Raw genomic sequence first — 14894 nt, 5'->3', positions numbered from 1 at the left:
ACATTTTGATAATTCTACATGGACTGTTTTGCCACCCCTTTCATCCTCAATGTATGGAATCTTTCAACTATAAATATGAGTGCATTTTACACTCAAAAACATCGAATCCAATGGAATTACCCAATAGGAATGATATATCTTTATTTTACCATGATGTGAAATAGCAATCACGTATACATAACTTCATACTTGATTAAAATCATTCAATCTACAAAGTAGGAAATGTGTATTGAACAAGAAAATACAACCAAACAATAATTTCATGAATAATAATCCAAGATACGTAAGGTTCAACGCCATTTGCCTACTTTATTTTTTTGTTTCGATCTTGAATCCGTCATGGCTAACACCCACACCAAAAAATATATGCATCTTCCTACATAGATTCGAACTGTAGGTTTTGATATGAGTACTACCTATTACCAGGCACACACATAGGAACAAAATGCCCTTACAAAGAACACCACAGTGCCCCAACGTTGGCCAAAGGTGAGAACCATTGGCTGAACCACTACATATTGACCTATTGGCGAGTAGGTGTTTCAACTCATGCCACCTCGGTCTCGAGGCCCTAAACATACCTACATATAGGTGGTGCTTGTCACGTAAACTCCATGATATTGCAACATAGATGTGCAACAAGGCATCAACCACTTACATACAAATAGCAATGCTCCTTACCTCTTTGTAGTCTCACGACGGCAAGGCTGCAACCCCTTCTCTTCGTTAGAGTGGCACCCCACGTCGATAATGGATGTTCATGCGTTCAGCAAGGGAGGTCCACACAGTCCAACAATGGAGGTCGACCACCACCGTGAGAGAGAGAGGGAGAGAGGGATATACGTCTAATGTAACTCCTTACCAAAATCTCTCATTTAACTCCTCTATTTAGGGGGAAGTTACCAAATTTTCAAAGCATTTAATCTTCACCAAAATCTTACGTTTTTTGTTGGGATAGCATCTCTTCCGATTTTGCCCTTTTACTCCATGTGTCATTTTTTTCAACTTTCACTCTCTTTTTTCCTTATTGTGGTACCCCTCATCCCTTGATGCATGGGATTCTCCTCTATCTTTGGTAAGGTGAGAGGAGTTGCTCACGTTTTTGGTGGAGAGAGACCAAAAAGGTAGGGTTTAATTTGAGCCCACGTTTTTACCCTTTTCACCAAGGTAGAAATCATCACTTTCTTGTGAAAAAAATAATTTGTTCATAGGGGGTTTTGAACTTGGGTTGTCGTATCACACACCGTGTGTCTTACCACAACACCACACCATCACTTGGTGTTACTTTTGCAAAAATATTCTTTTTATGTCATATTGGGGCGTTTTTCTTTGTTGATGGATTTCTTCCATTTTCAAGTGGATTTTTCACCCGTTGGTTTTAAACTTGCACTCGGTTACTTTAAATGTGCTTTGGATCTCACGCTATCATCCCGAAACCATCGGTTTTCCTTACTTGGACTCGTGAACCGGGTCGGATCATCGGATCTCGTCAAAGTCCGGATCCAAGTACCCTTTCCAGTATTCGTTTTTGGGTTCGCTCGACTGGCCCGCAAGCCTCAAAATCACATTGAATATCTCATAAACCATATTATCTACGTAAACACACATTTTTATTTCATTGAAAATTCTTTAAAATTCATGGGTTTTACATATCGGGTCTAGGTATGGTTTTTATTATAGTAGACATAATTAAACCTAGGACTGGACCCGATACCATACTCGAAAATCTTGTCCTGGTTCCACCTATGTTCGAACCAAACCCGACCTGTTGACACCGTAGTCATAACTACACAATTCAAGACAGATAATGTATTATTTTTTAGAGCTTTTGAATAAATAAAAGAAGAAGAATTTTCAGTAATTATTATAGCATTTAATTTCATAATCATATCGGGATAATTAATTAGCAACTATTTGTTGATTATACTTAATTAATGAATTAAATATTTAAAAAACATAAACTTAAATTATTCAACTATTAAATTTGGATTTTTAAGGTCGAACAAGAAATTTGGATTTGTGGGATCCAAATAGATCAACACATTTGATGGGAGTGGATCCGATCCAAATTAGATACAAGATTAGGTTTGGATCCATATTTGGATCTAAGAAATAAGATGGGTAATGGATTTGGGTTTGAATCTAAGAACGTAAAACCCCATCCAATTCCCAAAACTCACCCATCACATCACTCCAATTCCCAACAACCACTCACCCATCACATCACTCCAATTTTCAACAATCACTCACCCATCACATCCCAATTCAATCCCAAGAACCCCTCACAATTACATCATACCCCCCTTTTCCCTCTATAAATACCCCCCACCTCTCTTTCACGAGGGGGTTGTGTGTTCTCCACTAAAGACAAATTCGTGTGTTTGGAGGTGTACGGATGAATATCTTGGGACCCGCGATAATTCATATGCCAATGTTATCTATGATGATTTTATAATAAAATAGCATATAAAAAAGATAAATAACATATAAAAAAGATAGATATGTGTTTGACGAAAATGTCCTCACGTAAGATAGATATGTGTTTGACGAAAATGTCCTTCCGTAAATAGCTTTGCACATTCCCGCGTGTCCAGGTTCCCGCCTTGGTTTTTAGCTTGTGTTACAACACATTGTTGCCTTTTCGTTCCTACTTTGTGTTACAAAACATTTCTGGGTTCGTTCTTACCTCGTGAAGATAACTATAAATCGATCGACTGATTCGATCATTGGTGGGCCATCTTTTTTTTACAGTCTTCTCTTCTTCATTTTCGTTAGACAGTACGGAAAAAGAAATGACGCACAAATATTCGATCAAGTGCTATTAAGGCGTTGTGAGTACCTTTCCATGTCATCATGCTATTGTTGAAGAACGTATGTCGTCTTGAGTGCCATTAAGGAATTGTTTTGTTATTGCAGGTGGATGTTGGCTTTTCTTCCTTTGCTTTTCATTCTCCACTTTCTTCCTTCGCCTTTCATTTTCCTTCTCCTCCTCCTTCTTCCTTTGCCTTTCTCTATCCTTCTTCTCCTCCTCCTTCATTTGCTTTTCCTTCTCTTCGTCATCCTTCTCCTTCTTCTTCTTCTTAATCTTTACTTCTTCCTCATCCTTCTTTTTTTGCTCATCTTCGATATTTGATGGATCAGGCTCCGCATTATACAATTCCAATGCTTTGTCCATGTCTTTATCATTCTCAATATTTATTATATTTTGGTATATTTTAAAATGCTCATATATATCGGACTGACGGATAATTTCTCGTGGGCTTTATTGCCTTACGAATTTTAGTCATTACTGACTTGCACAACACATAAATTTAACCGCATCATTATATGTTACAACCGCCTCCCCAAGTATATATTATTACAAATTATCACATTCGTTACACAATCACCAACATTCCAAATCGTCACAATATTTGGCTTCATAAGTAAACATCGTTGTAAATATTAGCAAACTTAAGTACAAATTGAGGTAACTTTATAAATACACATCGCTACTGCATCAAACGTATATAGCATTGTTGCTTCAAATGTACAAATTGCTACTTATTTAAATGTATAAATCGTTCATGCTTCAAACTTACAAATCGTTGTAGAAATCACACCCTTCATAAGTATATATCGTTGTAACGTTTGAGCTTCATAAGTAAACATTGTTGTACGATTTAGTAAACTTAAGTACAAATCGTGGTAACTTCATAAATCATAAAAACACATCGTTGCAGCTTCAAACGTATAAATCATTGCTGCATCAAACGTATAAATCGCTACTGCATTAAATGTATAAATCATTGTTGCATTCTAATGTACAAATCATTGTAGAAATTTAGCCTTCATAAGTATATATCGTTGTAATATTTGGCCTTCATAAGGACAAATCGTGCTAACTGTTTTTGGATGCCCATAAGGTAGATAGGTATAAATCGATTTGTTTCAATATGAAAATAGGTGTTATTTAGCATGAAAGTACAATCAGTTGTAAGATTTGGCATTCAGATTTATAAATCGATTTATTTACATAACGAAACCTTACACGAAACTCACCAAAATGATAGAAGTTTTGGTAACATGACAGTGGAGGAGAAACACCTAGAAGGTAGATGCAGCCGATGGTGGCAACAATGCTCTCACTGCGCAGACGACGACAAAGGTTACTCTGGCGACAGCAAACGACGATAAAGGGTGCTCCGACGATAGCAGACGATGACAAAGGGTACTCCAGTGACAGCAGATGACGACAAAGAGTGCATCGTCAAAGGGAGCTCTTGTTACAGCAGATGGTGCAAAAGTTTACTACTTAGGGCGAAAACAAAACGTTTGGACTTTAAAGAGTTAAGATCATCCTCCCTTTTCTGGATGGAGGATATTTTTGTCCTTTTCTTGAGCCGTCATTTTATGGTGGGAATGGTGGGAAAGGATACTTAAGTCTTTGCAACTGCACCAGACTTCGATGCTAAATGATGATGACACACACGGGGATATGCGCCTCACGTGCTTATATATGTGGCGCTCATTCAGATCCCCAAACACACACTTTCGTCTTCGAGGGAGAAAATATAACCTGCTTTGCTCTTTCACCCATAACCTATCTTAAGCCTCACCTCTTTTTTCCTAACACTCACAACCCTCTCACACCCTCTCTTCTCACGCGAGCCTTTCTCCCTCTCTCTTTTTTTCAAGTGATGAGAACCACCACCACCATCGTTCTTTTTTTTCTATTTTTGACAAACAACCAAGCACCTCCCTACTTCTTCCTCCTTTCTGCTTTTGCAAACCTCTGTCAAGCTCCTCCCTGACATTCCTCTTCTTTTGTTTTCCCTTTTCTTTAGAACTCCAGCCACATGACGCTCCTCCTCCTCCTTTTCTAATTGGTGCAGGCACAGTTGGTGTCACACAGCTGATTGCGGCACCTCCATTTTTCTTTTGATTTTTCAGGCAGACGCCAGCTGCAGTCGACGCCTGGCTCCTCTCTATTGGAATTGCTGCTCAGCCAAGCGCTGCCCAACCGAGCTTTGGGTGTTCAGTTTGATCGCCACCCTTGGCAGTTTTATGTAAAACCATGTTGTTTCCTCTGCCTTCGCCACGACCTCCTCTACCACCTCCATCATCATACCGCACGTACCTTTAGCATGAATACTAATGCACGAGCAAGCTTCACCCGCTAAAAAGCTACATGCTTTTGGAGGGAAATCCCTCGCAATATTTTTGGAGATTTTTTGCTCATTTTTTAGTGTATGCACGAATTATGATGTAGGGATTTTTATGCCACTTTACTTGAAATTTATATAATATTAAAATATTTATTTGTATGAAGAATGCACATAAGATTTTATATATATATGGTAAATACATGTAAAAAGTGCATATGCATGAGATAAAATACGTAGACTTGTTAAAATATTTTTATTATTTGCACGTATGAAATTCTATATACAAGTTTGCCGTGATAATTAGGTATTATTTAAAGTGTGACCTTCGCATGCATGTTAATTTAATATGTACAAATTTGCATGCATGTTAATTAAATTATGTTTTATGCATGCATGATATTAAATATTATTTTATATACAATCTTCACATGCATGATTAATTTAATAAAAAAATTATGTATAAGTTCACATACATAATAATTAAGTATGATTTTATATACAATCATCGCATGCATAATTAATTTAATAAAAATTTTAAGTATAAGTTTGCATGCATAATAATTAAGTATGATTTTACGTAAAAACTTTGCATGCATGATGAATTTTATGATTTTACATACAAGTTCACATGCATGATAATTAAGTATGATTTTGTGTACAATCTTTGCATGCATGTTAATTTAATAAAAAAATTATGTAAAAAACTTTTCATGCATATTACTTAAATGAAATATTAAGTACAAAATGTGCATGCATGATATTTTATTGAAAGTTTACGTATGTAATGTGCATGCATAACCTAAATTGTATATATTTGCATATGAAATGTACATGTGTGACTTAAAGTTGATAATTGTGTAACTATGAATGTTATAAATGCATGATCCATGTTACTTCAAGTTGTGTGATTTTGAGTTTTGATGCAAAAGCATTTATGAAATACGCAATTATAAGGCTTTGATTGTGCAATTGAATGACTTCGATTATGTAGACTAAGCTTACACGTAGATCAAGTATTTTTATATGCTTTTGAGAAATCTGGATTATCATGACTTGAGGTTCGGGTATTATTTAAGAAAAATGTCAGTTTTTAACTACACTAATTTTTCGTTATAACCTTATTGGTTTTCAAATATGAATGCATGAACTTTTGAAAAAATTGAATACTTTTGTTGAATGCATGTTATGATGTTGTGAAGTTAAATTATATGTGAAATGTTTATGGCTCATGTTGGAGTTTGTGATTCAAAGAATCAGACTATGACTTGATAATTATGGTGTGTGGGGCATGCATGTATGTGTAACTGCTCTTGAGGAGCAAGGAGTTTTTGAAAACTCAATTGGGTGCGTAAGGTGCACCAATTTATTAACCAAACATGCACACATAATTAATGACATTGTGGCCTTCATAGGCGATATGCTTATGTGATTTTTTATACTCGAGCATACTTGATGGATTATAAAAGACTGAATAATTAAAGACATAACTACTTTAGAAATATGGTAGAGTGGTCATGCCTGAAACTGTAATGTTGATTATACCCTAGAGAGGTACTTTACTACAAGAAAATGTGGATTAGCAACGAACATTTGCGACGGATTTTTTTCTCCGCAAATGTGTGACGGATTAGCAAGAGAAAACTATCAGTTGCTAACATTCAAAATATTTGCAAAATTAGCGACGAAAATATCTCCCTCGTAATTTCGTCGCTAATGAGCGAAGAATTAGCGACGAAAATTTTTCATCACCAAACACTACAAGAAAAATTCCCTCTCTAACTTTCGATTTAAACCGTCCCATCTGAGGCACGAAATTTTCCCTCTCTCCTCGTTCGAATTTTTTTTATTTAAACCGTCTCCCACCACTCCCCCTGCGAGGTCCTCTGCTCCTTCAAGGAGCTCTATCAGCTCTGCATCGAGCTCCCCGACGGCAAGCTCGGTGTCGATGGCGATGCCTTCCTCAAGTGGCAGGCCGAGTTCGGGAGCTCACTCGAGAGTTGCGCCATCCTTGTCGCCCCCTCCTTCCACCGGTGGCCCGCTGCTGGATACGATCTCCCCATCGATCCCACCATTGAAGTCGAGAGCGACCCCAATTACGGCGCTGAGGACCAAGGAGGCATCCCAAAGTCATTTTACATGAATGGCGGACTGAAGTTGCGCGTCGCCTGGAAGATCACCTTGTTGATCGCCGCCTCTGCCGAAGAGCATGCTGGAGAGCATGCCGGTTCTGTGCAAAAGACCCCGCAGTAGCGAACTGGGCCACTCTGGTGCAATGCATGTGTGGTGCGGTACAAGTCCGGCCTATTGCTGTCGGAATACCGCCCGGCAGGGAGCAATTTTTTTTAAAATTTTTTTAAAAATTTAACGACGGATTAGCGACGGATATTATCTGTCGCTAATTTAGAATAGCGACCGATGCGCGATGGATAATATCCGTCGCTAATTTAGAATAACGATGTACTCGCAACGAATCATGTTTGTCGCTAATCTGTCACAAATTAGTGACGGACGTAGCTACAGATAAGTTATATCGCTAATTAGCGACTAGGATTATGCAACATACGCTATCCATCGTTAATCCATCGCCAATCCGTCGCTGAACTGTTTAGCGACGGATAGTATCTGTCGCTAATCCACATTTTTCTTGTAGTGCTTGGGCTATTGAGTCTTGGGATGCCTAAGTATAGCAAGCATTAGTGATGTAATGAAGAAACCCTTAATTTAATAAACCTAATAACTCATTCAGTAAAATATTTACCCTGGATAAGGTAATGAGTATAGTCTCATGTGACCACATTGTTGTAACAATAAAGTGAGAGAATTGCTGAATTACGGCTCACTTGGTCTTTAGTCCTCAAAAAGTAAGAGATTAGAGCTATAAATATTGTCCTGGGTGATAGATCTTCAACTACTTCAGTTAGTCTTGGATGCATCCTAATTTATGTTATGACTTAGTGAAATTTATCTTCCGAACAATGAGTGCATGTTTTGGGCCAACTTGAGTCAGTCACTCGAGTAAAATAGAGTTCTTGAATAATATACCCTCAGATGGTCTTGGTTATCTGCAATGGCCGTCCCCCACATACCAGGTGGATGATAACAAGTGAAACAAAGACCCGCTTATTCACAAAGATTGTAATGAAAATGTCTTGTTAATCCAAAGAATTAAGGATGATTATGAGCATGATCTGAATTATACTACATGTAAGAGTGAGCATATGCATTGTCTTGCATGAGTAAGCATTTACATTGCATTATATGATTTGAATATTACTGCTTAACATTCATAAGTTTCTTGTAAGCTACGTATGAGACCATAGTTGATAGTAGCATGTTTCGTTGCTTTTGGACATCATGCAAATTTTATGTCTATCATGTTGAATTAGTTCTTGTGATATGATTTGTATTGCATCTCGAACATCCCTTATCTAAAATACTGATTGATTATCCCAATTATTAGATTGTGATACCATAGAATAATAGCATGTTGTGTTACTTTCAAATAATTTGAGTATTTCATACTTATCATGCTTCATGGATATCTAAATCAAAGTAATGCATTGTCATGAATCAAATGAATGTTTTCATGTTGTATAATCTCCTATAATTTGGTGTATACCTACCAGGCTGAATGTAGTCTAATTCCTTATACTTTCAGGTGATGAATGAACTATTAAGTTACGGATGGCGGATGCAAGGTAGAGATTTGCGAACCAAAACTTTCTGGATCCTTGAGACATACTTAGGATGTTTTTGTACTTATTTTATTCCTACGTAATAGTTATTTATTTTGACACATTGAAACTTTTTTTTAATGAACTAGCATTTACGCTGATTTAAATATTCTAAATTGTGAATGGTTTAATTAATGTTTTCAGAAATAGAACCCTTACTATTGAACTTGGATTCATGTCCTAAAAAAAGTTAGATTCAGGCTTACGTAGTTCATATCACACCTGTAACTTGCCCAAAGTCTCTAACTCACATTGTTTTAAAATTATATTTTTATTATTTATTAAAAAAATAAAAATAAAAATGTATATTTTTTTATTAAGATTTTGAAGCGTTACAGATAAGAAAAAACAAAAACTACCAAAAAAGCTGGATTCATATGCAGTTCCAAGAAAGGTGATTGGCATGATCCACTTGATCATAGGTGGGTTATTTTATTTGATTTGATAACTGAGGCCTGGGGAGGGATTAGTGATCAAACAAATGGACAGATTTGTCCTTTTTGTTCCTTGTTTGGCTTAATATTCCATGGAAAAGGATCGCTCACTTGCTGATGTGTGCCGTTTGCAACAGCTTCACCGGGACTGCCACCGGGGCCCATCATGGAATGTGGAAAGTTGACTTCTATGGAATTCTAGAATTATTATAAGGAATTTAAATTAGGTGCTGGTTGATCTTTCCCATGTCAAAGATTGACATTCACAACAACCAGAATCTGGGTGTACTTTTTTTTGGGTGGAACTGGTCTAGTTAGTGGAAATCTGCTCTTGGGTCATCCGGGACCGGTAATGACATGTACGCACAATTTTATGAACCTTGAAAAGAGAGATCTTTTGGACAGTCTTTTATCTTTCTGATTTTGTCTGATTAATGAGCAATGTGATGCACTTATTTGTCCTCTTGAAGCAGGCACCTATATATGAAAAAACAAAAAAACTTGTTCAACCCAAGTTGGGGGGTGGGTTGATGCTGTCTTGGCATATGACCTGGGAGCGTAAAATTTGTTTGGTTGAATCGAAAGGTGTTCCACCACAAATAGGAAATTTATTTTGCGTCACACAATATGCAGAAGCTTTTGTGGGATGGAACCTCCCATGTCAAAGTTCCAACGTTTTTTATTCCATGGAATTCACTTTCCCTGCTCTACAAAAACATGGCTGCAACACCAGCTGGCTGTGTGAGTAGGTTAAGTTGACCAAAATTTTGATATATTTGTATATATTGCTGATATCTTTTCGAGAAAATCAGAGCAATCAAATCTACAGGGAGATTTCCCTCGCTAAGATTTTCCCGAGAACAAGATTTGACACATCGATTCAAGTTTGACGCAACCATTAAGTTCCTCAGTTCGATAAATCCAAACAGGAGAAAGGCAACCGAAAGAACAGGAATTATAGGAAAGGGCAATTGGAATTGGGTAGTCCCAAGTGACAAAAGGCAGATGGTTGCTTGCAACTTTGCATGGCAGGATGCTTAAAGAATGCTACAGGCTACAGAAGATAATGATATAGAAACCCCTTGATGCATTTGGTAAAGCAGGGCCCCACGGCGCATGTATGTTGATCCAAGTACAGCTCTTCCTACTTTAAAGTAATGAACCTAATGATTTTAACTAGGGGTGGCAAAATCTGACACGACCCGCAAACCCGCGTCTTAGCCGGGTTCGGGTTTGGCTTAAACAGTTTCGTGTTGTAAACGGGTCGACCCGCCTAACCCGTTTATTAAACGGGTCGGGTTCGTGTTAGGGGTATGCCAACCCGATTGACCAGTTTAATAAACGGGTTAGGCGGGCGGGTCAACCTGTTTACACGAATCCATCAATCCGCAACCCGTTTATATTTAAAATGATTCTTTGGGATGATTAACTTCGCAACCCATTTGTAATCCAAACTGGTAATTGTGTCGATCCGTTTTAAATATACACAACACTTTTAAATATTTAAAACTCGCCCGGCAGAGCTGACAAGACTTAAGAGCAATAACATTAAATCTGAGAGAGAGAAAGAGGTGAAAAGTTAATCGCAGAGGTGACAAGCCTTGAGAGCAATAACATTAAATGTTCTTATCTGAAAAAAGCGTTAATTTTTTTTAATTAATCGCAGAGCTGACAAGCCTTGAAAGCAATAGCATTAAATGTTCTCATCTCAAAAAAGTGTTAATTTTTTTAACATCAAAAGCTAAAAGTATAACTTTTTTTAATTTCTTCTTACTTAAAATAACCCCCTTTCTTATTTCCTGTTTGCAACATCTTTTAACAGAGAGATATAATCGTGTCGGGTCGACCTGACCCGTTTATTAAACGGGTTAACCGTGTCGGGTCGGGTTACCCGTTTAATAAATGGGCCATGTTCGTGTTTGCCACATCCGACCCATTTAATAAACGGGTCGGGTTCGTGTTGAGGTGTTCTGATCCGCCAACCCGACTCGACACGATTGCCACCCCTAATTTTAACTAATCAAACAATCTAAATTACAGGACTGCTTTTTTTTCCTTTTAAAGTAATGAACCAAGATTTCAACTAATCAGACAATCTAAATTTCAACTCTGGAACCAATCACTCAAACCAATATTAAACCCTTCATTTGAAAAATATAAAGAGAAAAATATATTAAATAACTTTGCAGTCACCACCCCGAACAGGATAAAGTAAGAGTAAACTAAATCTCCCAATCCCCAATCACATGAACCAGGTTCGTGTAGAAGAAAACAAATAAGGGCATTGATTAGTTGGCATCGAGCCATGTTCTTTAGCTTGCAAGCTGGATCCAGACAATAAAAGTAATGGGTGTTTAACACTATCATGTAGCAAACAAACCCTATCGTTTACTAGGGTTATGATAAACTTCATCATCATGTTCCACAGATCCCCAACTGTCCAATTATGAGAAAAAATCCACTCATTTACCTGAAACAAATGAAATCTTCACTATTTAAACATCAGATGATGGAAGAATCCAGTCCAGGAGACCAACATGAATGCCATTTAGCCTCTGTGTTGAGTACTCAACCATCATATTCCAAAGATCCCCAACTGTCCAATTATGGGACGAAATCCACTCAGTTACCTGTCAACCAAGATAATAAAATTCATAAGAGGTTACAAGGAAATTTACACAAGTGCGTGTTTACTACACCTGACTGAACTGTATTTTCTGGCAGAAATTCGTAAATGCAAGCTTTATATATCAATCTGACCCCATAAATGTGTTTGTCATAGATCGTTTATTAGGAATTGAGCTTTTGGATCGATTGTTTTCAATGTAAAAACATGAGTTTTTTTTCAATCATGAAATTTTGATACATTTTGGTATATTGGTTTTCAAAGCTCCTAAGAACCTGCTCGGATGATCCAGAACATGTTTTTGACTAAACAGACCAATTAGATCACATCCCCAGGGCTTGATCCAAAAAAACAAGAAAACGTCAAAGTGTGATTTCCATTAGAGAGTACAGTACAATCGAGTGTTGATATTTTCTCATATGGATATGTATGTGTGTGCACCAATGTGTGTGTGTGTGTAAAAGTATTGGCTGCACTCTTTACTGTCGGACATTGACAAAAACATGCTTCTTTTATTGAGAAAACATATTTAGGATCATCTGATTTTTGTGCTTGTAAGATTTCTAAGAGCTTCAAAAGGCAACTATTCACAGCACACCAAAATTTCATTACTGAAGAAGTGTTTTTGCATCAAAACTGCTCAGTCACAAGTGTGATGTCTAATAATCGAACCATGATAAACACATCCACAGGGTCAGATTGATCAAATGAAGCTGGCATCTATGACTTTCTAGAGTACCACACACACACACACATTGAAAATACTGGCTCATCAACTGTATCATATTCTTTAGTAGATAAGCCCGCCGCAGGTTGCCCAAGTGGTTAGTGCGGTCTTGGATAGATGGTGGAACCCCATCTTGCCCAGGATCGATTCCCCCTTGGGATCATACTGGTGGCTTGCCTGGTGGGTGTCATTTGCAGGCTAGGGCACTCCGCCGGGGTTTACCATCTAGTAGGGAGGGGGCATTAAGCGACACCTCATCATAAAAAAAAGTGTAGAAATTACCTATTTTTTCACATTTTCATGATTTTCTTCTAGATTGAGCCCTATGAATATGATCTACATCGTTTGTTGAGCCAAAAACATGTTTTGAATCAACCAATCGCATTGCATAAGCCGGATTTTTAAGAGCTTTAAATCAATGGTTCGCAATACGATAAAAGATTCAACATTAAACAAACTGCCTTTTATGTCTAAGCCACAAAATCCAAAGTGTGATTTTTAATAAATAAACTATTTTGAATACATCTGTGTGGTCAGATTGATCAGATGAAGTTAATTTCTGCTAGAGAGTACAGTATAGTCAAGTGTAGGGCCCCTAGGCAATATTTCCACATAAGTGTGGGTGGGTGGGTGTATGCACACACATACATTTGCAGTTTCTCTCTCTATGAATCATTAGTAAAGACAGCATGTAAAACAAAACAATAAATAAACACAAAATTTGCAGGGACTGAATTTGCCATTATTGGTTCCAGTTCCACACTGGCTCAAGATTTGTCACATGGACAGTTCACTTAGCATGCATATCCCATGCCGACACAACACTTGGATACTTTATGGACACTCCAGGACACTTCATGGACACAGTCAAACCAGCTTCGCACACAGTAAACATTATGTTATCTATTTCTTTTTATGAATTTATTTACATATTTTTGTATTCACTTGCATTTTTTTTAAATTTGTCATCAATTACATTATATTTCAATTTCAACTTAGTTTCAGTATTTGATGTTCCTACTTATAGTGATTTAGAATTGTAGTTTTATGCACGCACACACACATGCATACATCTATGTGTGTGGACAGTCATGTGTGTCCTAATTTTTGAGAATTATCATATCATACCAAATGTATCCATAATGTATCCTGTTCCCGCATCCATATCCATGTGACAGAGTTCAAGATAGATAACCTTAGCTGTGCCATGTCTTAGGGGCACACCATTTAGGGTTAGGGAACACGACATGCCATGTTACATGCTATGGCACATAGGAACATTATATTAAAATATCCAAAAATATTTTTTTCGCATCGGAGATCCTAGGCCATAGTAATTGACTCAAATAATTTCGTTGGAAGCTGTTGAGGATTGGTTGAAAAGGTGGATGCTTCTGTTCGGTTTTCATGTTCTTATAGGTACTCTTTTCTTGTTCTTATCAATTAAATTATAATTTGCATCCTTGTGTCTTAGTTTTCAAAAAAATTGAGCATTCACATCCTTGTCTGTCTTTTAACATTGGTTGTGTGGAGGTGGGCATGAAGATATTCAGATATTGAGCAAGTGATGTCTAGGATTTTAAATGGACCAGGTAGCAGCATGCTCACGCTCAGATCGACATGTTCAGATGCAGGAATGAGACCTCGAGCTCCAGTTGAGATCTAACAAGCACGTTTGAGCTCACAGAATGCACAAAGAGCCTTGTCCCAATAGGACAAGGCTGTAACTTGTTAAAAAAGAAAGAAGAAATAGCATGTATACATGTATTCATGCATGTGTGTTGAGCTGAGCCTGTGCTCACTCAAGCAGATTACAGGCTGGCCCCATTAAGTAAGCAAGCTCAAGCTAGTTGTAAAGTTACTTAGCTCATTTACCAGGCCTAAGGAGGTATAACTGTCCAAGCCTCGTACACAAAGTTTTTCATCAAGTACCAAGACATCTCCCACATCAACCCACCCCACCCCCAATGAGCGAATGATAGGATGCATTGCATTTTCATGTCACCATAAATGGCATATCATTTTTTCCATATTGTTGTTGGTTAGTTTTGACACAGTGCAGCACACAAATAGGACAAAGAAGGTATTTACAAAAGGAGCACTAGAAGACTGGCAAAGAGCATACCTGCTCCAATCTTTGCAAAGTTGGCTCTCCAAATGTATAGTACAAAATAAAAGGTCTCAAGGCCTGAGAATACAAACTAAATTAGTTCTATATTCATGAAG

General features: G+C 37.5%; 1 protein-coding gene across 2 annotated transcripts in view; it reads right to left on the bottom strand.

Moving 5' to 3' along the window:
• Positions 1-11655: 11655 nt before the first annotated feature.
• The window catches only part of LOC149836951 (poly(ADP-ribose) glycohydrolase 1-like), a 32798-nt gene continuing 29559 nt past the window's right edge, over positions 11656-14894 (bottom strand). For both annotated transcript variants that reach the window (XM_090005693.1, XM_090005692.1), the window contains exons 10-11: positions 14794-14856; positions 11656-11945 (exon numbers count right to left, since the gene is read on the bottom strand). In XM_090005693.1, the coding sequence (XP_089861819.1) occupies positions 11811-11945; positions 14794-14856 (198 nt within the window). In that variant the 3' untranslated portion in view covers positions 11656-11810. The remainder of the gene's footprint in view (positions 11946-14793; positions 14857-14894) is intronic.

The sequence above is a fragment of the Nuphar pumila genome, chromosome 5 (genome assembly GCF_984573655.1).
Source record: "Nuphar pumila chromosome 5, dmNupPumi1.hap1.1, whole genome shotgun sequence".
NCBI lineage: Eukaryota > Viridiplantae > Streptophyta > Magnoliopsida > Nymphaeales > Nymphaeaceae > Nuphar > Nuphar pumila.
This window is presented reverse-complemented; position numbering and strand designations above follow the sequence as displayed.